Source organism: Nannospalax galili, unplaced genomic scaffold, assembly GCF_000622305.1.
Source record: "Nannospalax galili isolate Female #2095 unplaced genomic scaffold, S.galili_v1.0 scaffold578, whole genome shotgun sequence".
In the NCBI taxonomy this organism is placed as follows: Eukaryota; Metazoa; Chordata; class Mammalia; order Rodentia; family Spalacidae; genus Nannospalax; species Nannospalax galili.
In genome coordinates, this window is record NW_008342282.1 from 6,111,449 (window position 1) to 6,135,670 (window position 24,222).

The following is a 24,222-nucleotide window of genomic DNA, read 5'->3' on the forward strand; positions in this document are numbered from 1 at the left end:
TCTCTCTCATTTCAGTTAATCCCAGATCCAGTCAAGTTGACACCCAGGATTAGCCATCACAGCATTTATCAAGAAAATCTATTTCTGGGAGCCAGAGAGATGGCTCTTGCTGCTCTTCCAGAGGACCTGAGTTCAGTTCCCATATTGGGTGGCGAACAGCCACCTATAATTCCAGATCCAAGGATCCAATACCCTGTTATGAACACTGCAGGCATCTGTAGTCAAGTGGCGAGAGAGAGAGAGAGAGAGAAATAAAAACAAAGCTTCTATTAAAAGACCTAATTATTGTAAAATATATTTCAAAGGCATCCTAATTTTAGCATCGGCTCTTTACTAAAAACTGAACATTACAAGACTTTATCAAAAGAAAAATTAAGAAAATGTTCTTGACAGATTTTATACTTTCCACACATATTATGAAAGCAACCTATCACCAAGAACTCTAACTTTCAAACAGTACAAACCAAAACCCAGCCATTAACATTACAGTCACTCTTGGTCATTTCATAACACCTATGGCCTTAAATAGGTATACAATACACACATCGATTCCACTTTGGTGAAACTATGTTTTTATTACATTTACTTATTTTTTTACTTATTTATTTGTAGGGAACACATGCCAAAAAGCATATTTGAAAGTCAGACTTTCAGGAGTGAGTTCACTTCTTCCACCATGTGGGTTCCAGGGATTGAACTCCAGTCATCAGGATTTGTGACAAGTGTTTTTACACACTAAGTCATCTCAGTGGCCTTGGAGCTACATTTTTCTTTACTTTTTTTTTTTTTTGTCTTTTTTGAGACAGGGTCTCCCTTTAGCGCCAGCTGCCTGGAACTCACTATGTAGACCAGTCTGGCCTTGAATTCACAGAGATACACCTGCCTTTGCCTCCCTCCCGAATACTGGGATTAAAGGCATGTGCCACCATGTCTGGCTTTACATTTTTCTTAAAACAATGTCATATTTAATAGAGAGTTTTGGGTAATTATGAATAATTAGCAAGTAAATATCAAATTAAATGTGAGACCAATTCCATATATTCTGTCACCTGATTAGCTACATGATCATAAGTAATTCATATTACCTCTCTAAATTGATAAGACCTCATCAGAAAATGATAACATTTTAAGCATACAACAGGAAACAACACAATGTGTGTTGTAATTTCTTAAAGGAAATACAATTACTTAATTCTGTATCCATTGCAGGTGCCCTTGGTTGCCCAGAGCATATGTGCTAAGGTCTAAATCCAAAAGTATGGATACAATATTACTCTAATGCCTAACCTACAAAAGTTTCCATATAATTTCCATAAACCTTACATAAGCATTAATATGAAGATTAAACTGTTGAAGAATCAAGTCCTTTTTCTTTCTTTTTATCTTTTCCTTTTCTTAAAGTTTGCTTTAGATAGACTCTTCCTATGTAGCCCTAGCTGGCATGGAACTTTCTTTGTAGACCAGGCTGGCCTTGAATTATTGCAATACTGGGATTATGGGCATGTGCCATCAAATCCTGTTAAACACTATTAGCACCTGTCCACTAACCACACCACTACGACCACAATACACTGCATTAGTGAAAGAACTTGCTTCTGTAATGCACTTATTATTCTAAGTGACCACTGGGAAATCACTCTCCATTTCAAGAATTTGTATTAATTTCCATATAAAGAGATTAAGAAATAAGCCAAGTGCTTAAAGATCAGTGATCAGATAGGCTTCTCACATATATTTATACATTTTTTTCAATCAGTTATCTGTATTTTATCTGTCAACAAAATTGTGAAAGCATAAAGCATACAACAATTGTATAAAGAAAATAATGTTAATTATCCCAGTATTCAGATACAAAAATTGAAGCACAGATTACATAATTGGCTCAAAGTCATACATTATAAATAGAAAAACAATATTTTTGAATCTGGAATGCAGTATTAAAATTCTGTATCAAGCCAAGTATGGTGGCACACAACTTTAGTCACAGGACTCAGGAGGCAGAGGCATGCAGACCTCTGTGAGATCAAAGCCAGTCTGGTCTACACAGTGAGTTCCAGGCCAGCTGTGGCTACAGGAAGACCTTGTCTCAAAAAAAAAAAAATCAACCAACCAACCAAACATTCCAAATCATCCAAATATTGTCATACAAATATAAAATGAAATTGAAAACTGTTGGAGAAAATAAATTAATGTGAACTCTTCAATCAATATGAATGTTCTTCTAATGCATTACTTTCATTGTTGTGATTTTTAATTTTGATTGTTTTCTGGAAACAAAGTATAATCCCCTGGGAATGGAGTCTCACTGAGGAACTGTCTAGATTAGATTGGCCTATGGGCATGCCTGTGAGATTTTCTTAATTAGATTATATAGGAAGGCCCACCCTGAATGTGGGTGCCATCATTTCATGGGCTGGACTGTAGACTGAATGAAAAGGAGAGAGCAAGCGGTGTACTAGTATGCATGCATTAATTCATTAGTCTCTGTTCTTGACTGTGAATGTAACACGACTAGCTGCTTCCAATTCCTGCCACGTTGACTTCCTCACAGTGATGTAACCCAGAACTGAGCCAAATCAACCTTATCTCCCTTATGTTGCTTTTATCATGGAAACAGAAAACAAAGGCAATTGTTATAATTTATTTCTATTGTTGTTTTTGAAGAATTAGTTTTCATTTCAATGATATGTCTGTAAAATTTGAGCCTATAAGAAAGATTTTGTTCATAGTAATAAAAACATATTTGGAAAAGTTAAAATCAGGAATAAATGAATGTGCAGTAGCTATAACACAGTATGCAGTTGCTACAGCATCTAGAAGAGCATTCTTATAGCACAGCATGACACAGGAATGCAGCTGGAATGTATTTATAGCATGTGCCTATCATACCTTTTAAGAATGAACACAGGAGGCCTGGGCATAGATCAGAGTGGGCTTAGCATTCACAAAGCTCTGGGTTCAATACCTAGTACCACCAATTAATAACAAAAATGTATATAACAATGACAATGTAAAAGGGGTCATGGTATTTTCATTGTAAATGTATAACTAATGTGTGAACATACTAAAGAAACATATCTTAATTTTATTTTATTTATGTGAACGATTGCTTTGCTTGTATATATGTAAGTGCACCATGTCCTGCAGTGCCCCCGGAGGCCAGAAGAGAGTGTCAGATCCCCTGGAACTGGGGTTATGAATAGTTGTTTGCCTCCATGTGGGTGCTGGGAACTGGCAAGAGCAGCCAGTCCTCTTAGCTGCTCAATCTCCTCTTAGCTTCAGGAAACCATCTTACATTGAAATTTGAACATCATTGGCAATATCTTGTAAGCTATTGTTTTCATAAAGAATGTATGTTATTAAAATAGAGGTATTTCAATTCATGATTTGAGAAATGATCTATTAGCTGGCACAGATAGATTTTTCCAAGTTTAAATATTTGAAACCTTCAAAAATAATCACAAGCTATTGTTTAATCTAAATAACTAAAATCTGATGTATTCCCTTAACTTAAAGTACAGAACTGAAATAAATAAAAAAGAAAATCTCAGAAAAAGGTAACAAAAATCTACTGCTTGCAGAAGAGAGTCAATCACTTGTAAGGAGAATATTTGACTCTCAATTTGTCCTAAATGAGTCAGAATTTCATGATGATTCTCTTATGAGGAGATAGATCTTACAGTTTTTAATTCTAGTTTGCAAAATGAGAAGATTCATATATGCTAAATGCAAAATAAAAGCCTCTAAAATGTCATATATAAATTTTCCTAAAACCAATATATCTAAAGAATGGAAAATCTATTATATTTATGTTACTGAATGCTTGCTGTTATGAATTAAATCAATAAATATCAGCTTTTGTAAATTCACTAAACAAGCTTCCTTAATACTATAAAGTATAAAAATCAAAACAATAACTAGAAATTTTAATTTTTAAGAAGGCTGGTGAATATTTTTTTTGAGTATGTCTCCATTGCTTTCCTAACACTGTCAATAAGCCCAAGGGGGTATCTATAGACATTCCCAGGTTTCAATAGTAGCTAAAGTATTAAATAACTAATCCAGTATAATGCACTATTCCAAAGTAGAATGTCTAGCCAATACACCTCTTCAGAGAGATATTGTAATTGCTTTACTCCACTTTCAATAAGCAATCTATAATGAAAGTTGCTTTTTAGGCTTAACCTAGAGCTGTGACCTGTGGGAAAAGATTGAGTCTTTGTAAAATGTGTTACAGTTTACTAATAAAAATGCAGAAGAAGCACAACTGATGAACCAGCAAATCTGCTTTGACTTATTTGGACTTTGCTGAATGAATTTGAATATCATCAAAATACATTATCCTTACCCATAACCTGCTTCCTATGGTTCCCTCTATCCTCACACTAATTTCAGTGAGAACTTTACAGACTTCAATAGTGTGTGTACTTCTGTTACTCTTATGGCTTATATGAAATATTTTTAATTTTTCTTAATTTTGAGAATTTCTACATGTCTACAATGGAATATGATGATATATGCCCCTTTCCCTTCTCCAACTCCCCTCATACTGTCCCAAACACACCCCCTACCAATTTCATGCATATTTTTCTCTCTTTGATAACCCACTAAGTCCAGTTACTGCTGCTCATACATTGCATAGATTTGGGACCATCTACTGGATAATAGAAACCTACCAGTGGCACAAAAAAGAATAATTCTCCCTCCCCCAGCAACTGTCCACTGCCAATAGCTCCTCAGTAAGTGGTGGGGCTGGAGGTCATCTATGTTTCAATGTGGGCTGACTTGATCTCGTTAGATCATGTGTGGGTAACCACAGCTGGTGTGAGTTCATGCCTGCCACAGCCATGTCATGTCCAGACTCCTTCCCATGCTCTGGCTCTCACTTTCTTTCTTTCTCCTCTTCCAAAATGCTCCCTGAGCCTTGGTGATAGACAAGGGTTTCGCACAGATGTTCCACTTAGGGCTGAGCTCTCAGTCTCTTATTCTCAACACTTTGACCAACTATGCTTCTTTCCACAGACTACTGTCCACTGCAAAAATAAGTTCCTGTAACTAAGGTCAAGAGCAGCCCAAATTCACAAGAGGACAAATGGTTAGTGACAGGAGTTTGAGCAAATACAAAACGTTATTTATTTATTTATTTATTTATTTCCTATTTTATGTGTATGAGTGTATTGCCTACATGTATGTAAGTGCACCCATGCTGTGTAATGCCTGCAGAGGTCAGAAGAGGGCTTGGATCACCTGGAACTGGAGTTACAGACAGTTGTTAGCTGCTATGTGGGTGCTGGGAACTGAAGCCAGGTCCTCTGCAAAGGTAGCCAGTGCTCTGAACTGCTGAGCCATCTCTCCAGCCCCCAGAGTGTTAATTTTTAAAGGAAAAAAATGAAATTTTCAATAAGAAAAGTTTACATGAGTATTTAAAATCTGAAGAAGATAACATGTATATAGCAATGAACACTGATACATAATGAGTTAAAATTTCTTACCTGTAATGATGCAAATTTTCCTTCCTTGAAATATTTACCATTGATTATCAGAGAACCATGGAGAATTAAGTTAAAATCCTCCTTCTACCTGTTATTGTTGCTCTTATCTTTTTTCTTAATGACGTTTCATTATATTTTGGACAGTGGGGCATGAGTGTCAGGTCCACATGTGGAGGTCAGAAGACAACTTGAAGGAATCATTTCTCTCCTTCTGTCGCATGGGTCAGGGAATCCAACTCAGATCATCAGGCTTGGCCCTTTACCTGCTGAGCCATCTTAATTGCCCCTGTCTACCTCATCCTTAACACAGTATTAATTTGTCCTTCCCTTCATCTCTTTTATTCTTTCCACCCTTTCTTTCTTTCCCTCCTTCCTACCTGAAACACTCATGAAGGATATAACAATCACTAAGTATACTTTGAGATGTAAAGATGAAAAGGATAGTCATTTCTTAAAGGACTTCATAATCTTGTTGGTAAAAGATATATGCTATAAGGAAGTGTTGATTTAGGATGCTTTGGAAGTTGACAATGAAACATAATTCAGTTACCCTAAGATGCTAACATGTAACTTAGTCTTGAATGTTAGGTGAGAAATACACAAGAAGAGGCTGTATTTGGTAAGAGAGAGCTAGGAGGTGAAACAAAAAAAAATTGACATGCCACAGCTTGTCATTACTTAATTGTGGCTCTGAGGTACAGCACTCTTCTAGTTTGCCTTCAATTGCTGTGACAAAACACTCTGATCAATACCATCTTGGGGAGGAAAGGGTTTATTGGGCTTACATCTGTGTCACAAGTCATCACTGGAGGAGCCCAAGGCAGGAACGCAGGGAAGGAGCATGGAGGCAGGAGCTGGAGGGGCTTACATCTGTGTCACAAGTCATCACGAGGAGCCCAAGGCAGGAACGCAGGGAAGGAGCATGGAGGCAGGAGCTGGAGCACAGGCTATGGAGGAACACGGCTTACTGGCTTGCTCCCCTGACCAGGGCTCAGCCTGCTTTCTTACACAATATAGAACAACCTGCCCAGGGGCGGCACTGACCACAGTGGGCTGGGTCCTCCCATCTCACTCAAAAACTAAGCTAATACCCAACAGACATGGCCGCAGGACAATCCAATAGGGTAAATTCCCCAATTAATTGAGTCTCCCTCTACCCAGGAGTGCCAAGTTGACAACTAAAGCTATCCAGCACCAGCACAGAGAACTGATGAAGTTAGCCAAAGTTTGGTGCATGTAATCAAGAGTTCACAAAACAAATACATGGGTGCAAGAGGAATATTTAAAACTTACTGCTAACATAATTTTTGACATTCCTTTTCAAATTCTATACGTGGTATATAATGTATCTACTATTTTAGTATTTTAAGCTTTTATAGGTGCATGATGTATAAGTAAATAAATACATAAAATTTTTAACTAAGGGCATCATAATTTCTGAAAGAATTTTAGAAAACTGGAGAACAAGCAGATTTTAAAAAGTCCACTCTGGCTATATCCTGTAAGGTAAATGTAAACATAATTTGAAATAGGTAAAGCAGTTGCAAAGCTGGTATAGCAATCCTGGAAGAAAGACCTTAAATGATGGTTGTGGCCCAGTAGAAATGTCAAGGGCAAGGCAGACACTGCTTAAAAGGGAAAAAAAGATTATAAAGTATAAATCAGGTTGACTTATTCATTACATTCTGATCCTACACAATTCTACATTCTTTAAAAATTAGGCTTACTAGTCAAACTATAATGTACTATCATATTTGAGATCATTAAAATGCAATGATAAAATTTAGTGTGATTTCATGACACCAATTTTAAAAAGAAATGTAATCACTATCCTGACCACATCACTCTAGGTTTCTTCTTCTTTTTTTCTTTTGTAAGTGAAATTAAAACTTGATTATGGAAGAGGGATGGGAGGGAGAGGGTATGTGAAGGTGAGAGGGAAAGCTACTGGCTAATATAATGTGAGGACCAGCATCCCATTATTCCAAGCATCCCCCTGGAGAAAAAGCAGTGGTAGTACTGTTTCTCTTTCCTTCTGTGCTTTACCAGATTCCCTAGGCCAGGGATTTGTAACTACATCTGTATCCAAATATATCAAATTCCTTTACTAAGCAACAAGAACCTAAGGAAAAGAAAATGTTGAGACAAAGCATTAAAATGTGTTCTATCCACTGGAGTTTAAGGAGTTGTATTTAATGAATTAGAAGTGTTTTATATAACTGATCCAGGAAGTTTAAATTCTGAAGAAGGAAAAGATTTGGTAACAGAATTTGATTAATTTGTACCTTCCAGCAGGTTCTATTCACCAACTTTTTAAAGAAATCGTTAACACTTTTGAATGAATGAATGAGTCATAGTTTTTTATCATAAACACACACACATTCAGGGAGGGAGGGAAGAAGAGAGAGAGAGAGAAAGAGAGAGAGAGAGCTTTTGGAATGACTACATTCCTTAGAAAAAGAGATAGAATATTATAATTTTTTAAAGCTCTAGAAATTTATTGAGTTAAGATTGACAGTTCTGTTCAGAGAATAAAAACAAAATCCTCTCTTACAGATTCAAAAAGTGTTTACTAATCACTCTAAATGTTATTCCTCTTTTTAATGTATTCTGAAAATATCATAGCAATCAGCAACATTATTGTTGTAATGACAGCTGAGGCAGCAACAGAAATCCTCCCTAGGATACTAAAATCAGAGAAGTTGAGGACAGCTGAGAGAACAGGGCTGGGACACTGTTTAGAAGTAACAGGTAAGGTGCCGTCTGGTCACGGCCACATCAGTCCAGGTTTTGATTTTAAAATTCCAGATTTACATCTAAACTAACCTTATATCAGGCACAAAAACAGTATATATTCACCTCCAACAGTAAATTAACCTACAAGTGAGCACATAACGCGTGTCTTTAAATACAGCAGTAAATTACCCATCCTCTGTAGAGAAAGAGCAGACTCTGATTCATAGAGCAGGTAACAAACCTAAGGCTCTCAATCATGGCTGAAGAAATTTACGTGCACTGCAGACATTCACTCTCTGCAGAAGGTCATCACTTCACAGTCAGGGAAATAATCCCTGCCAGCCAACTTGCAAAATGCCTGAGGCATTACTCCTGAGAGGCATAACTCCTCTTCTTTCAAGGCTAGAGGTCAGAGCCATGATCACAGCTCCGTCAAATTTAAAGGAAAAAGTACCTAGGGTCAAAAATATCCTAAGGAAAAAATAAAGAATACTAAAATTCAAAAAAAGAAATGTTGCACACCTCTGGGTTTTGGCATGGTGATGGAAAAACCTGTTGCAGAATATGAAATTTAGATTTTTTTTAATCCAAAAGCTTCAGAAATAACTAAACTAAAACCAAATATAGAATCTGACAGATGTCATACTGCAGTCATTTTTTAGGACATTTGAAAATGCTACCAATCCGTTTACATGCTCATCAACCTAGACATTCTATAAAAGAAAGAAATCAAGTTTAAGTGACTTACCCATGAAATGTGAACAGCATCTCCGTGATTAAATTACTGCATCAATTAACTCAAGTACAGCAAAAGAACGTTGCTCTTTCAAGCAGTGTTAATTCCACCTCTGATCACACAAATTCCTCTTCACATCATGGTTGTTGCTTCATAAAATACAACTCATACAGCGGAAGTGGAGAGATGATTTGCAAATAAGAATAAACTGCTGTTTGGGAACTAAATGCAAAGCTAAATTGATGTTTGTGTGAAAAATAGATTCATTGCCATGTACTTTTGGGAGTAAAAAACTGAAAATTGTTTTTTGAAAATCGTAAGACAGATGAAATTACCATTAAAGTGAACAACAGTAGCTTGGTACCCATAAAAGCCATAAATGAGTGCATTTAAAGATTAAGAGCATTTCCACATGTACACATCACAAAGGGTAGGATGTTTTATTTTGGTCATCTCTGCTAAGTATTATTACAGGCTGTTGTTTTCAGTAAGTAGGAAGGTGTTTGCAAAGGTAGAGCGTACACTAGAAGCCCTAACTCACACAGTCTGGGACTGCTGACAGAGTCATGTCAGCATTCGCCCAACCAGGACTCTTGAACATCAGGTTTTTATGATACATTTTTCTGATATATCTGACACTTAGTACACTGTGCTACTACCTCCTTAGCATGTGGATTATTAATTTACTCTTATCTCCAAGCTTTTCTCTGGTTTTTCAAGTGGCCAGGTTCTATTGAGTTGAGGAAAACCTTTTTGTCCTACAATATCACACCATTACTAGCCCTTCAAAACTCAACTCAAGCCAGTCCTGGAGGTATACACCTTTAATCTCAGCCTTTGGGAGGCAGAGGCAGGTGGATCTCTGTGAGATCAAGGCCAGTCTGGTTTATAGAGTGAGTTCCAGGTCATCTTGAGGTCATTCATTACCTTGTTGTTTTCTGCTCAAAATAAACTATGCTTTGGTGAGGTAATAACATACCTGACTTTGTGCCTTTTACCTCAAAGGTTCAGTTCTGGCTCACATAAAGTTCCTTGAAGATCTAGGAGGACTCCATAACAGCTGTTTCCCAATGGTGAATGCAGTGCTGTCTCCTTGTGGATTTCTCTTGGTATATGCTTCCAGATTGCAGTAACAGGATGGTAAATATCTGCAGGGTTAGATTTTGTCTTTTAACGGGTTCATTCACAAAGTCACCACTTCTGCTACAGTGTACGGACTAGAAATAATCAAATCAAAAGTCCCTGCTTAGATGAAAAGAACTTGGGCCATTTTCTCTTCTCAGAAGAATCTCACCAGGAAGAGAGGGATGGAGATAGGTAAGCAATAAGTCTCCTATTCCTTTTCTGAGCCTGCCTTGTACATCTCTGTCTGGTACAATGGGTTCTCCACCTTATCATAGCACAAATAAACATACACCACTTAAATTACTTCATTAGACAACTCCTTGAGGGAAACAACCATACATTATTTCACTACCTAAGTACCACATACATGAAGTAAACATAACCACAGAAAATCAGATGAATTCCTGGTAAATATTATTTGAGAAAGTATGGTAGCAATGTTCAATATGAAGATGATCACTAGTTCAACAACAACAAATGTTCAGTGAATGTCTCTTCTATGCCACAGGAATGTTTCAGATCCCAAAGAAACAGTAAATGAAAAGAATAAGGACCTTCTCACATAATAAGCACATTCTAATCAGGAAAAACACTGTATCAACATCAAAAATAAGAAACAAAAGATGAGAAAGTCCAAAATAAGATACTATCAATAGGAGAGTGTCTTAGTTTCTTTCTCTTTGCTGTGATAAAACACACTGACCAAAACAACCAAAGGGAGAAAGAGTTCACTTGGACTCACAGTGTGAAGGTACAGTCTGTCATGGCAGAGAAGTCAAGGCCACAGGAATGTGAAGCAGCTGGTGACATCCCATCCCAAGTCAGAAAGCAGACAATGATAATGGCACGTCTGCTGCTCAGCTCCCTTTCTTCATTTATACTGTCCAGGATCCCAGCAAGGGAATAGCTCCAGCCACAGTGATTGGGTCTTCCCACCTTGATTAACAGTCAAGATATTCTCCCACAGGCATGGGCAACAGCCTATCTCCCAAGTGACTCCACATACTGTCCAGTTGACAATACCACCCACCACAGCGAACTAGTATAAGCTGGGTTCAAAATTTAGAAGATTTCTAAAGAACATCTGAACTGATAAATGAATGACAAGAATCTTGAAATTAGAAGATCTAAAAAAAATATGTCAAAAGAAAGAAATAGCTAAATCCAAAGTTCTAAGTTCAAGCTGAAATTGTGTATCCAAGATGCAATATATGTATTGTTCAGTTTACAACAGCACTCCTATTGATAGAAATGTTGATATGTTCTATGAAAATTAGAAACCTCTATTTGTAGTTACATGAATGTTGATATGTTCTATGAAAATTAGAAACCTCTATTTGTAGTTACATGTGATGCTAGCTTGTATTAAGGACCACATGGAGGGTCACTCTCAGTTAGCTCACTTCTAAACTGTATACTATCAAGGGACAGTTCTTAGCATATCTCACCATTATAATCCACAATTCTTATTGCTTTGTGTGAAGGAAAATCAACAATTACTATAGAATATTAAACAAAAACATATTCCATGTAATGAAAGAAATTTAAAGCATTTAGAGAAATCCAAACTTTATTAAGTGTTAATACTAAAAAAAATGTGTAACCAAAAGGAACATCTTCATAAACTTTATATATTGTTCATAACATCAGGTTTCCATCTGATTGAGAAAAAAAATGATAGATTAATTTTCACTAAGTTTAAAGAATACAGTTGGCATATTACTGTATTAAGAAATAATCTTTATGACACACATATCATTCATTTATATCCTACCCCAAAAAGTAGCAAGCAGTGTTACAGATCATCTGAGAATATGATATAAGACGATCACGTCGTCTTAGAAGACTTGACAAACCATTTGTGAAATGATTCTCTGGGCAGAGACAAAAACAGTGATTTAAAGTTTGAACATCAAATTATTCATCTCAAGGGCAATCAAACCAAATTCCACGCATTGATTTGCAATTACACTGTTCTTATAAAGGCAACATAATATAATGCTTTCCGAAGTAACTGATAATAGAGATTTATTTATTTAATGATGGATAATGATTCTCCCAAGCTAAGAAGAGGAAGCTAACTACTATGTAATAGAGGTTATGTATTGAAAGGAAGAGAAAACCCTTGACTTAGTTTAGATTGTCCTCAGAAGCAATTCCTAAGATCAAGATTCATATGCAATAGGTTATCTAAGAGGAAGCAATGCTAGAGGAACAAGGAAGTGAAGAAATGTTGGAGACACAGGGAAAGGAAGAGAGCCACCAGGGTTTGTTATGATTAGGTGTGCAATGTGGATAAGAAGAATCTCAGCACAATGAGGAAATCTGGGAGCCAGTGTAGGGCATGTGTCTCTGAAAGGATGAGAAAGGCTGGGGGTTTTATGTACCAATTCATGCCATATCAGTCATTACTTGAGGGCTATGCCCAAGCAGTAATGATTATCTGGCTTGGCATGGCTGATCTTTGAGCAGGAGGGGCATAGTGTGATCTGATAAGAAAACCAGCAAAGGGCGAAAAACAAAACAAAATAAAACAAAAAATGCAGATTATGTTTTAAACTAGTTCAGCTTATACTAAAGCAGGAAAGACTGTTGGGAAACTGCTAATCCTATGGAAAGAAGTGATGCAAAATGATGATCCAAAAGAAAACACTTTGAGAAGTGGGAAACATAGGTACAATTTTGGAAAAGGAAAGCAATGAAGTTAGGAAATGTGGCTTTACCACAGTAAGGCAGGAAGCATAAGCGGTATCCCAGAGGAGTGCCTAAAGGAGTCTGGTCAGATCAGACACTTCATACAAGAAAATTTTGAAAAATATAGTTAAGACATTTAAGGGGAGTATCTAAAGCTTAAAATTTACCTTTTAAAATATTTTTAAACAAAGACGTAATAAAAATGAATACTGCTTCATTCCATTACCATCTATGCTAGCACCATTGTTGACACTGGAAAATAATCCTCTGTTGGAAATTATCAGTATCTGTTCAATTTCCAAAGAGCAATGTTACACTCAGAGGGGTATTTAGTAATCCACTAGCAGTTAGCACCGAAGTGTAAATACTGTTGTATCTAAACATCGTTTCTCACTAAAGGGAACCAAAGTTCCCTAGAAGAATGTGAAATGTCCACTAGATAACTGAAACATTTTGCCATACCAAAATTGAAATAAGCTATAGACACTTAAGTCAACAGATCAACAGATCTCAGAGGCCAACTTGAGAGGGTTTCTAATTGTCAAGTAAACACTAAGCATAAAAATATTTTTTTAATTTACAATGTCTAATGAACTAAAATGTATAAAAAGCACAAAAAAACAGGATTCACAAAGTTTAGAATATGAATATTAATAAACTAATTATTCAGAAAAAAAGTAAATGAAGATTACATATCTGTTACCTTTCATACAAACTACACAGTTAATGAGAAAAAGATTACCATAAAGTAATATATAACATATATTCATGATTCCCAAAGGTTTATCCTTAAATATTTATCAGTGAAATAATATGGTATTTGTAATTTATTTCAAAAGAATCATAAGGTTTAGGAGAACTGTATATGAATAATTGCTGACACTATATCAATACATGAGAGTTCATTATACTGACTTACCTACTTCATGTTTGAATACAAAGGTTGAGAACACAAGTTAGGTAATCGAAATAGTATTTCTTACCTCTGAAATTGTTAAAGACTGAAAACAACTACTCACAGAAAAAGGCATAGGATTAAGTTTGTAAAGCAGTTGTGAAAGTACAATTGGACTGTAGGTAGGTTGTAGCTCAGCAGTAGACTGCTTGCCATGCATGCAGGGCCTTGGGTTCAATCCCCATTCACATCACACATGCAGTGTCAACTAGGTTACACAGCTTTAGTGTCAACTAGGATACACAGCTTTAGTGTGAGAAAGAGCCTGGAAAGCACAGAAGCAATGATCAGTCCTAAAAGATTCCTGTAGTTGTTGCTGATTGACAAGGAAAAATCCCAGGTTTAGGAGTTAGGACCACTAACACAGCTTTTAAATCTAGGATCTGCATGAGTTTTGTATACTTTGAAGTGTAAAATCAAAGGAAATGAAATAAAAACCACAATAATTGTACTGTAGATGTCAACTGTCTGTACTTGGCACTTGTCCGTAATTTTGCATTCATTATCCTCTATAAACCTACCAACCACGAAGGTGTTATGGGGAGCTCCAAACATACTTTTAAAAAAGACTGCTTAATAAGGTAGGCTGAATCAGTCCAGGGCTGCATTTCCCACATGATGTGAACTGAGGCTTTTAAAGTGTACAAGAGTGATGCGTGCAACCAGTCTTCCACTATAGAAAACTCAATTGCATTGAACCGTATTGGCTGTGGGAAAAGTGGGGAATTGAATGAGAATTACTGGAAAACTTAGAAATAAAAATAAAATTAAATTAAAAAAAAAAAAAAACTCATTTCCACGGATCTAGCTTTCTATCTCCCGCACTCGGTTCGGCACACCTCCATCTCAAGCAAAGATAGCCATTCAAACACCCACCCCTCCCTCCTCCCTTAGTGCACAGTCCGTGACCTTCAAACTACATCTCCCATAAAGCTGTGCGAGGACACTGGACCTGCGCCGGAAGTCGGGAAGGCTCCTTCCAGCCCTGGAAAAAGTGAGAGTTGAATTTGCCCAGCTTGTCCTGTGTCCTGGTTCCCGTTACTCTGGTCACCTTGGGTTAGTAGCCACCGTAGCGGCGAGTTAGTCGGCCCTGGAGACCCTCAGAGGCGCGACCGTTCTGTGGGCATCGCTTGCGTTGTGTGGCGCGGCCTGGCGCTGGGTCTGCGCTGAGGCGCAGGCGCGGAAGCTAGGCTGGAGACCCTGGCTGTGCAGAGCCGGTGACCTGGCGCCCGGGACTCGCCAGCACGAGTTTAAGGATGGGGCATAAGAGACTGTGCTTTGGCGGTGACGTCACCTTAAAAGAAGGCATCTCTTAGTAGTAGAAAGTAAATTGCCACAGGCATCTGGCCATTTGGAGAGTCCGCGGTTGCTTGCGTTATGCGTAATTGTTTAAAAATTGGCTTTCCTGAGCACTCAGTTAATGGAATTCATGAAATGATGGTTCGTGGCCTAAGTGACAGGGCCATTATGAGTCCCTGTTGTAAAGCCATGTTGGACAGGTCTAAGGCCCTGTGTTACTTATCAGTGAAAATGAATGTTGGTTTGGTTAAAATCTAATTCCTTTAAACCTAAATTCTTAGGTTTGGCCTCTCAGGATAGCCCATGCTCTTGGAAAGCAAGGGTGACTATCCTGCCTTCCAATCCTACCTTCCACAGGACCTGTCCGGAATAAAAGGGAGAGCAGGTAGCACAGCTGATGTCAGGTTCTCGGTGCTTCTCTGGAAGGAGGAAAGGAACTATTTCTAGAAGGCTTCCTGTTGAGAACGCTTAGGGAAAGGAATCTGTTTTCTCACTACTTTCCCCAGAGAATGCTGTAGGATTGCATTGGTGGTCATAAATGGCACTATGCTTTTGGGTGACAGTGTTGCAGTCACCATGGTTGATCTGTGAGGACAGTGAGGGAGTAACTGTGACCTCTGAAACAGTGCCCCTGAACGTGGGACGGGTGAAATAGTCAAAGGTTAAACTTCAGTGACTAAATTGTATAACAGGAGCTTATGGGAAGTAATTTAAGAGAAAGGCAGTTTGGAAGACAATTAGCAGTGCTTCAAAATAAAGCCCTGAAACACTACAGCTTCTGTTAACAATATTTTAAATGCCTTAAAAACCAAAGTAAAAAATGGGAAAACAAAGCTAAGATAAATCAAAAGTGTCAAATGTGGAGGTCACTCCTACTTTTATTTGTAAACAGATTTTAAACAGATTGCTTGCATTATTGTGAGCAGTTTTAGCCTATTTGTAAAGAAGAAGAAGACACGAACAGGAAAAGATGCCAAATCAGAACACTAATATTTGGTCCATTGTTTCCCTCAATTTTGTGCAGACTACACTACACATTTGACTAGCCAGATTGTTACTTCAGAATCCAAGAGACAACAGCTATCAAAAATTAAGGGTTAGACTTTTCCTGCAGGTGTAGGGCCATACATTTAATCCTCACTACTACTAAAAATAATAAATAACATTGTGAAGTTAGATAATCGAAACATTGAAAATGGTTGGACTGCTTTAATGTATGTTGAAACATGAGCCATTATAAAAGAATCTGAGTTTGTGCCCTAACAGGTGTAAGCTATGGCTACTTAGCAGTCATTAAGAGTTATAGAACTATTGCAAATTTTTTGAACACCCAAACATTATAGTAATGAGGTAGACAAAGTTAATGATTTTTAAAGCTGTGATTCAAGGATAAATAGAGAGAACAACAAAACCTGTATCCAATAATAGATTACAAAATTCATGATCACTTAATTTGTAGCAAGGATAATACTGCAGTGCAGTTGAGACAAAGATGTTTATTTCTGCAGTAGTGCTGAATCAGGTTTATCCATTGGGATATTTTTTTAACCTAGCCTACATCACACCTTGAACAAAAATCAGTACCATATGGATTGCTGAATTAATCATACACAGTTAAGCAATAAGTTGTTTTTATGTGAAACTTAGAAAGTTTTTGAGTAACTATAGAATCGTAATTTTTTTGAGGAAAGGCATCTATTAGCAACTTACACCATAGAATTGGAATATGACTTACATGCTAAAACCTCTGCCTGCTCTCTTTTCTGTTCATGCCTGCCTTTGCTCCATAATAAAGTCCCCTCTGTCTGCCTCAAATGCCCATTCCTTTTTATAGTGTTACTTGTCCCCTCCTCCGAAGTTCCTCATCTACTTTATCAAAGCTCATCATTATAAATTTTCTCATGGGTATGTAAATTGAGTTATAATTCTCATCTGACAACCATTTCAGAGTGTATACTGTGAAGACCTTGACTACTAATCACCTTTTGGAAGGTGATTGTTTTGGAAACTTCCTGTTATTTTAACATCGGCATTTAAATGGTGCTCATTCACACAAAAAGCAATTGTAAATAAGGGTTTTCTCCCTATTTTCTCTTTTTTTAAAGGAAGAAATGTCTTCTTTGAAAAGAAATCCAAAATGGGAAATCATTTCTGAGCTTCATAGTTCAGCTGCAGAAGGCAATATTGCCAAGTTAACAGGAATACTCAGTCATTCTCCATCTCTTCTCAATGAAACTTCTGAAAATGGTTGGACTGCTTTAATGTATGCTGCAAGGAATGGGCATCCTGACATTGTCCGATACCTGCTTGAGAAAGGGTAAACATCTTAGGCTTTACCACCTAAAAGGGTCTGTGGTTTAATTTCTGTTATTTCCTTTCACTTTTTCTTGTAGCCATATTTATATTGGTATAATAATAAATTTCGTTGACCAGTTTATTTCATTGAAAGGTAGCATAATTTCTAATTAAAAGAAACTTTTTTCTTTCAAGTGCTAGGAATTGAACCCAGGTCTCATAAATATCAGGCAAGAGCCCTACCTCTGAACAACATCCTAGATATAACTTTTTTTATTGAGAAATTAACCCTTCATACTTCAGAGCAAAGAAAATTTATGAGGAGTTTAATGCTTTTCTCCCAAATAAAAAGTGTAGATCTCATTAGGACTATCAAGAACTGTATAGAATTTTGATATTTCTTTATGGTACATAAAACCACTGCTTTTTCATTTTATAAGTATTTCTCTGGAAGCTTAAATATCTTTCACTACTTAAAAGTATTACATAATTCTTTTAATTTTCTCAGGAGTAAGCCATGCATCAAAAGAGAACAAAAAAAAATCCATAATCACTAAATAGTGGGGCTATAATACATACCTGGAAATATTTTACTGAAATGAATACATATGAAAATTTTTATTTCTCATTTTATTTTTCCTCCCCAATTTTTTCTTCTTTCTAGGTGTGACAGATCACTTATCAATAAGTCAAGGCAAACTGCACTGGATATTGCTATATTTTGGGGTTATAAGCATATAGCTAACTTACTAGCTAATGCTAAAGGTGGGAAGAAGCCTTGGTTCCTAACCAGTGAAGTAGACGAATGTGAAAATTATTTTAGCAGAACACTATTGGATCGGAAAAGTGAAAAAAGAAATAATTCTGACTGGTTGCAAGCTAAAGAGAGCCACCCAGCCACGGTTTATATCCTTTTCTCAGATTTAAATCCCTTGGTCACTCTAGGTGGCAATAAAGAAAGTTCCCAACAGCCAGAAGTCAGGCTATGTCAGCTGAACCACACAGATATAAAGGATTACTTGGCTCAGCCTGAGAAGATCACCTTGATCTTCCTTGGAGTAGAACTTGAAATGAAAAAAGATTTGCATAATTATGCAGGAGGAGTCCCAACAGAAGAAGAAGATGGGTTGGTTGCCTGGTTTGCTCTAGGTATAGATCCTGTTACTGCTGAAGAATTTAAGCGAAGACATGAAAATTGTTATTTCCTGCATCCTCCAATGCCAGCTCTTCTGCAATTGAAAGAAAAAGAAGCTGGTAAGAAATTAGTAATACATGCCTGTCTTAGTAATGCTTTGGTTTTGAGAACAATTTTGGAGTTGTATGTATGTATAGGCTCTGGCTGGCAAGGCTTTCCTGGTGAGCGGTGCAAGTGAGAACTTCCTAAGTTTTCCCCTGGGGCATCACTCTACTGGACACTTGAAGCACTTTCATTCCCCCATGTTGGTTTCCAGAATGAACCTTAGTGTATGATGGTTTCATTTGATTCTTCTGTGAATAGTTCTTTTATTAATTTATTATTTATTATTTTTATTTTATGTGTATGAGTATATTGCCAGCATATATGTAAGTGCGCCACGCATGTACCCAGAGAGGCCAGAAAAGGGTGTTGGATCACCTGGAAGTGGAGTTACCAATGGTTGTTAGCTGCCATATGGGTACTGGGAATCAAACCTGGGTCCTCTGGAAGAATAGCAAATGTTCTTACTTGCCCCAAAGAATTTTTTATTTTTTATTTATTTATTTTTATTTTATGTGTATGAGCGTTTTGCCTGCATGAATGTAAGTGCACTCATGTTGTATGCCCACAGAGGCCGGAAGAGGGTATCAGATTCCCTGGAACTGAGTTATGGACTGTTGTTAGCTGCTATGGGGGTGCTGGGAACCAAACCTGGGTCCTCTTCAAGAGCAGTCACTGCTCTTAACCACTGAGCGATCCCTCTAGCCCCACAGGAAAACAAAAGTAGCTGCTAGGAAAAAATCAAGAATGACAGCAGGAGGCCAGTAATTTGATAGATATATCATGTCTTCACAGTAAAGAGTAATGGGTAGAAAGGAAAAGAGGACAGACAGTGATAATCAGTTTACTTTGGGGCATGTTAAATTTTTGAGAAAGGTATTAGAATCTGGAACTCAGGAGGCAAGAGCTGAGCTGAAGATGATCATGAAAGTATCAACTCCAAGGTGATATTTAAATCCCAGGAAACTTCTAAGATTATTTAAGCAGCTGAGAGCATGCAAGAAAAAGCCACAGAGTTAGTCCTTAACCCCCATAAGTGGTCAAAGGTGGTGGACACGGTGGACATAAGGAAGAAAAAAGAAGGTGTTTGCAGAAATCAAGAGACCAGGATATTCAATGGAGGGAGTAGCCAGGGCTGTTGAGTACTTTGGAAGAAGAAGATTTGTCTTAGAAGGATCTTTGGGGCTGGAGAGATGGCCCAGCAGTTAAGAACATCGACTGTCCTTGCAGAAGACCCACATTTGAATCCCCACACCCACATGGCAGCTAACAACTGTCTGTAACTCCAGTTCCGGGGGATCCAACATTGTCTTCTGTCCTCCGCAGGCATTGATAATAATTTTTTTAAAAAAAGGATCTTTGGTTTAGATATTAAGAAGCTGTAATGAATTCAGCAAGAGGAGCATCAGTGGATTAGAGAGAACAGAAGCCAGATTATGATGTCCTGCAAATTGAATGGGATTAGGAGGGTGTCATGAGCAGTGCTCTCTTCCCCTTCAGTTGTATGGTAGGTGAACCCTTCCAGAGGCAGTTAGTTAGCTCCTCCTCAGAATCTGGTGTACAGCTGTGTTTTATTCTCCACGCTTCAGAAGAAATCAACAAAAGCAATAGAAGTCGTATTTAGAGCTGTATGAGTAATTTTATGATAAAAATGAACTTATTAATGAGCTCATTGTTTTCTTATCTCACTAATAGGGAAATAGATCAACAACTAACTTACTGTATAACCTTACAGTTATTTTTCTGTGCCTCCATTCCTCTTCCAGAAAATAAGGGTAGTAATATTGTCCTTCCTCATGGGGGTTGTTGGAAATGTCAAATAAAATAAATAATTTTATATGTTTCTTTTAACATGGTGTACACACAGTAGATATTCAGTAAGTGTATTTCATATGATTCTGTTAGAATGTAGAATCTAGTATACATTAAATTACTTATTCTGTAGTAAATAATAGGCAGATATTGAATGGTATCTGTGGTTCTTAGAATTTCAGTGTTATAATTTTTAATCCTACTTTAAATGTTTTTGAATTTTTTTTGTTTATATTGAAAATCCCCAGGCAAAAAAATAATATATTTAAGGAAGAGCAAGGCCATCAGGCTTTACAATTTCTCTTGTCTTGCAGCCCTGACTACAGTATTTCTGATCAGATCAACCCTTTTGATGTACTGGTGTAAGGGCTGAAGCCAAAGTCTGTGTGTCTAAAATCTAGGTAATTGAAGAAGTTAACTGCAAATAGTACGAGTCCCATATGATTTACACTATGTGCAGTATGTAACTAAAACAGGATATGGTGCACAGTGGCATGGACCAACAGTGGCTTAATACACCAAGAAGAATAGAGGTTGGCATCTGTGCTTTCCTAGTAATACTCCTTTACAGAGAACCTAACTTCAGAACACCTTTGCCCTTTGTAGTGCTTTTTTTTCACTTCTTCCTTTTCAGAGAAGGGGATCAAATCTAGGGCCTCACACATATTAAAAGAGTGCTCTACCACCAAACTCCTCACTTATAATGTTTGTTTTCACTTTTTAATAGCTATTATAAAATTGCATTTGTAAACTCTATACCCTAAGATCATGTATAGCCAAATTTTAAGTCACTATAACAGAAGCCTGATCTAGTGGTGTATAAGATAGATTTTAGTACATCTATCTTTTTTATTCAAATTCAAGTTAAATCTAATTTTCAACTGTCATCTAGAAAATGAAATCCTTTGTTTTGGAAGAAAAATACACTGATCTGGGCACATGTCTGAGTGGCTACCATAGTCTAGCTGTGTGATCTTATTTGTAAGTGCATTATAATAAAGTGTTAAATATAAAAAGATAAAAGAACGGAAGAAAAAGATAAAAGGGGCCCTCATAAATATTAATACTATGAGCTAGAGAGAAAGCTTAGCAGCGAACAGCCCTTGCTGCTCTTTCAGAGGACCTAGGTTCGGTTCCCAGCACCCACATGGCAGCTAACTGCCATCTGTAACTCCCGTTCCAAGGGTTTCGATGTCCTCTTTTGACCTCTGCAGGCATTGCGCACATGTATACTTAGATTCATGGCAGGCAAAATTCTCACACACATAAAATAAACAGCAATAAATTTTAAAATACTAAAGCCATTGGTCAAGCAGCTATTCAGAAAACTATATGTGCTTATTTTAGCTTGAGAATATTGCACTCACATTCTTATTACAATTTTTCATGGAAGTAAAACTTCTTATGCTTCTTTTTAAAAGGGATTGTAGCTCAAGCCAGATCTGTTCTTGCATGGCATAGTCGATATAAGTTCTGCCCAACCTGTGGAAGTGCAACTAAGATTGAAGAAGGTGGCTACAAAAGAGTATGTTTAAAGGAAGGCTGCCCTAGTCTCCAAGGTGTCCATAACACTTCTTATCCAAGAGTTGGTAAGGCTTCTCTTTATCTTTTTAAGCTTTAAAAAGTGTGTGTGTGTGCACGTGCATGTGCACGCGTGCATGTGTGTCTGCTTATATGTTCACCCCTCACTCCTTTTTCCCTTCCCTTTCCTCCAAAGTTCCCTCATTGCCTCCCAATATCATGACCTCTTCTTTAGTTAGTGTGTGTGTGTGTGTGTGTGTGTGTGTGTGTGTGTGTGTCTGAATAAACAACCGACTGAGTTCATTTAATGGTGCTTGTATATACATGTGTTTGGGGCTGAACACCTGGGATTGGATAACCTGTCAGGGAGCTTGTCCCTGGAGAAAACTGATTCTCCCTCTCTCAGCAGCCATTGATTGGCTGTAGTTCTTCATCTAGAGGTGGGACATTTCCCCCATCTACGTCTGGATGTCAGCTGGTCCTCTGGCTCTTACCATCTTTCTTCCCCCTATCCTGTGATGTTTCCTAAACCTTAGGTGTAAGAGTTGCATTCGAGATGTATCAGCTGGGTATGGGCACCCCACCATCTCTTATTCTCTGCATTTTTGACTGTTTGTGATTCTGTTATCTTCATCTGTTGCAAGAAGAAGCTTTTTTGATGAGGGTTGAGGGCTATACTTATCTGTGAATTTAAGGATAAGTTTTTAGAATATAAAAATTGTATTGGTTTAAGGAAATGGCAGTAGTAGGTTCTGCTCTACTAGGGTCTTTGCCCTCTCCAGTCACGGGTATTTCACTAGGTTTATAGTACCAGGCATTAATTTCCTCCTGTTGTATTGGGCTTAAGTGCAATTAGTTGTTGGTTACCTCCAAAATAAAAGTGCCACTCTCACACCATTAGGGATATCTTGCTGGAACAATCATTGTTGTAGTTCGTAAGCTTTACAGTAAGACTATTGATTATTTTTCCATTAAAATTTAGTGGATTTTTTAGTAACTAAAATATTTACATTTTTTATGGAATCTTTAACCATTAATATTATCAATACTACAGTATTATATACTGTCAAAACTATTTAGTAAAAGACTGTATTTTACATAATTAGTCATGTCTTAACTTTAATCAATATGAATTTGTTATATTGAGATATGTGACTTCAAAACCAGTGACATGACTCCTCATTTGCAGGGATAATAAAGCCCTCAGTAGCTCAGTTCCTGCTCGAAGCATCACCACAGCAGTGTAGCCGAGAGTCAGCTCCCCAGTCAACTCAGTGTCTGCCCGCACCTTTGTTCTTCTACTTGCTGCTTAGTTTCTGTGCTAGGTTGAGAAATCTGATAATTCAGCCCCTTAACACTGTGGGAGAAAAAAAAATAGATCAATTCAGCAACACCTGAGGGCTCCAGGGAGAAACGTGGCTTAATGACATCTGGTTTCCTTGCTAAAGCTTTAATTCTTTGCTCTCAATCATGATCTAGTGAGGAGAATTTTCTGGATTAATGATTTCTAGAGAGGTGAGCTGTTATTTAAGTTTTATTATTTTAATGAGTTAAGCCTAATTAAAGAGCCACATTCACATTTTAAAGCATTCCATTGAGGATTGGGATGAAATGGAAAGAGAAATGTACTGTAATTAATAGTAAAATTTTAATTTTTTCAATGTCCATATATTATCTACTCAACCCTTTTCTCATTAAAAAGTAAGAATGTGCCTAGTATATCCTAAACATAGAGAAAATGTTCCAAGATTGGGAGGAGTAATGGCAAATCGTCTTCTTTCACTTGCAGTAGTCTGTGCATTTTCCTGAGATATTTATTAGCTACGTAAGAAAAAAAAGGAGTCTCATACAAACAAGAGTTTTGTTCCTATAAGAAATATGCTCTTACTGCCAGGCCTGGTGGTGTATGACTTGGATTGAAGCACTCAGATGCAGAGGCAGGTGAATCTCTATGACCAAGGCCAGCCTGGTTTACATAGCAAGTTCTGGCCAGCTGGGGCTGCAGGGAGACCCTGTCTCAAAAAGCACACCCAAAAAAGAGATATATACCTTTATATTGTGTCTTCACACAGTGAGTCTAAGTTTTTTCCTTTGCCTCATATATTTGATTTTTTTTTAACAGATCCAGTAGTAATCATGCAGGTTATCCACCCAGATGGAACCAAATGTCTTTTAGGCAGGCAGAAGAGATTCCCCCCAGGCATGTTTACTTGTCTTGCTGGATTTATTGAACCTGGTAAGCGTTTTTCTGGATAATTTTTCAAATTGCACATAGACAGCATTTGAAACATATTCTCTAATAATTACCCTGTTATAAAAT

General features: G+C 37.3%; 1 protein-coding gene and 1 long non-coding RNA gene across 5 annotated transcripts in view; one reads left to right on the plus strand and one right to left on the minus strand.

Moving 5' to 3' along the window:
* On the minus strand, window positions 1-14,824 carry LOC115071258. Its single transcript, XR_003850353.1, has 3 exons — window positions 14,691-14,824; window positions 8,977-10,112; window positions 1-215 (listed from the first exon to the last, which is right to left on the minus strand). It is a non-coding gene; the product is annotated as an uncharacterized LOC115071258 (long non-coding RNA).
* The window catches only part of Nudt12 (nudix hydrolase 12), a 14,483-nt gene continuing 4,940 nt past the window's right edge, over window positions 14,680-24,222 (plus strand). The window contains exons 1-5 of one of the 4 annotated variants that reach the window (XM_029565886.1): window positions 14,680-14,794; window positions 17,143-17,354; window positions 17,997-18,586; window positions 21,803-21,970; window positions 24,025-24,138. In XM_029565886.1, the coding sequence (XP_029421746.1) occupies window positions 17,149-17,354; window positions 17,997-18,586; window positions 21,803-21,970; window positions 24,025-24,138 (1,078 nt within the window). In that variant the 5' untranslated portion in view covers window positions 14,680-14,794; window positions 17,143-17,148. Of the gene's footprint in view, window positions 14,795-17,011; window positions 17,030-17,142; window positions 17,355-17,996; window positions 18,587-21,802; window positions 21,971-24,024; window positions 24,139-24,222 lie in introns of those variants that run through there. The other 3 variants (XM_008838023.3, XM_029565887.1, XM_029565888.1) reach the window with 3 other exon arrangements.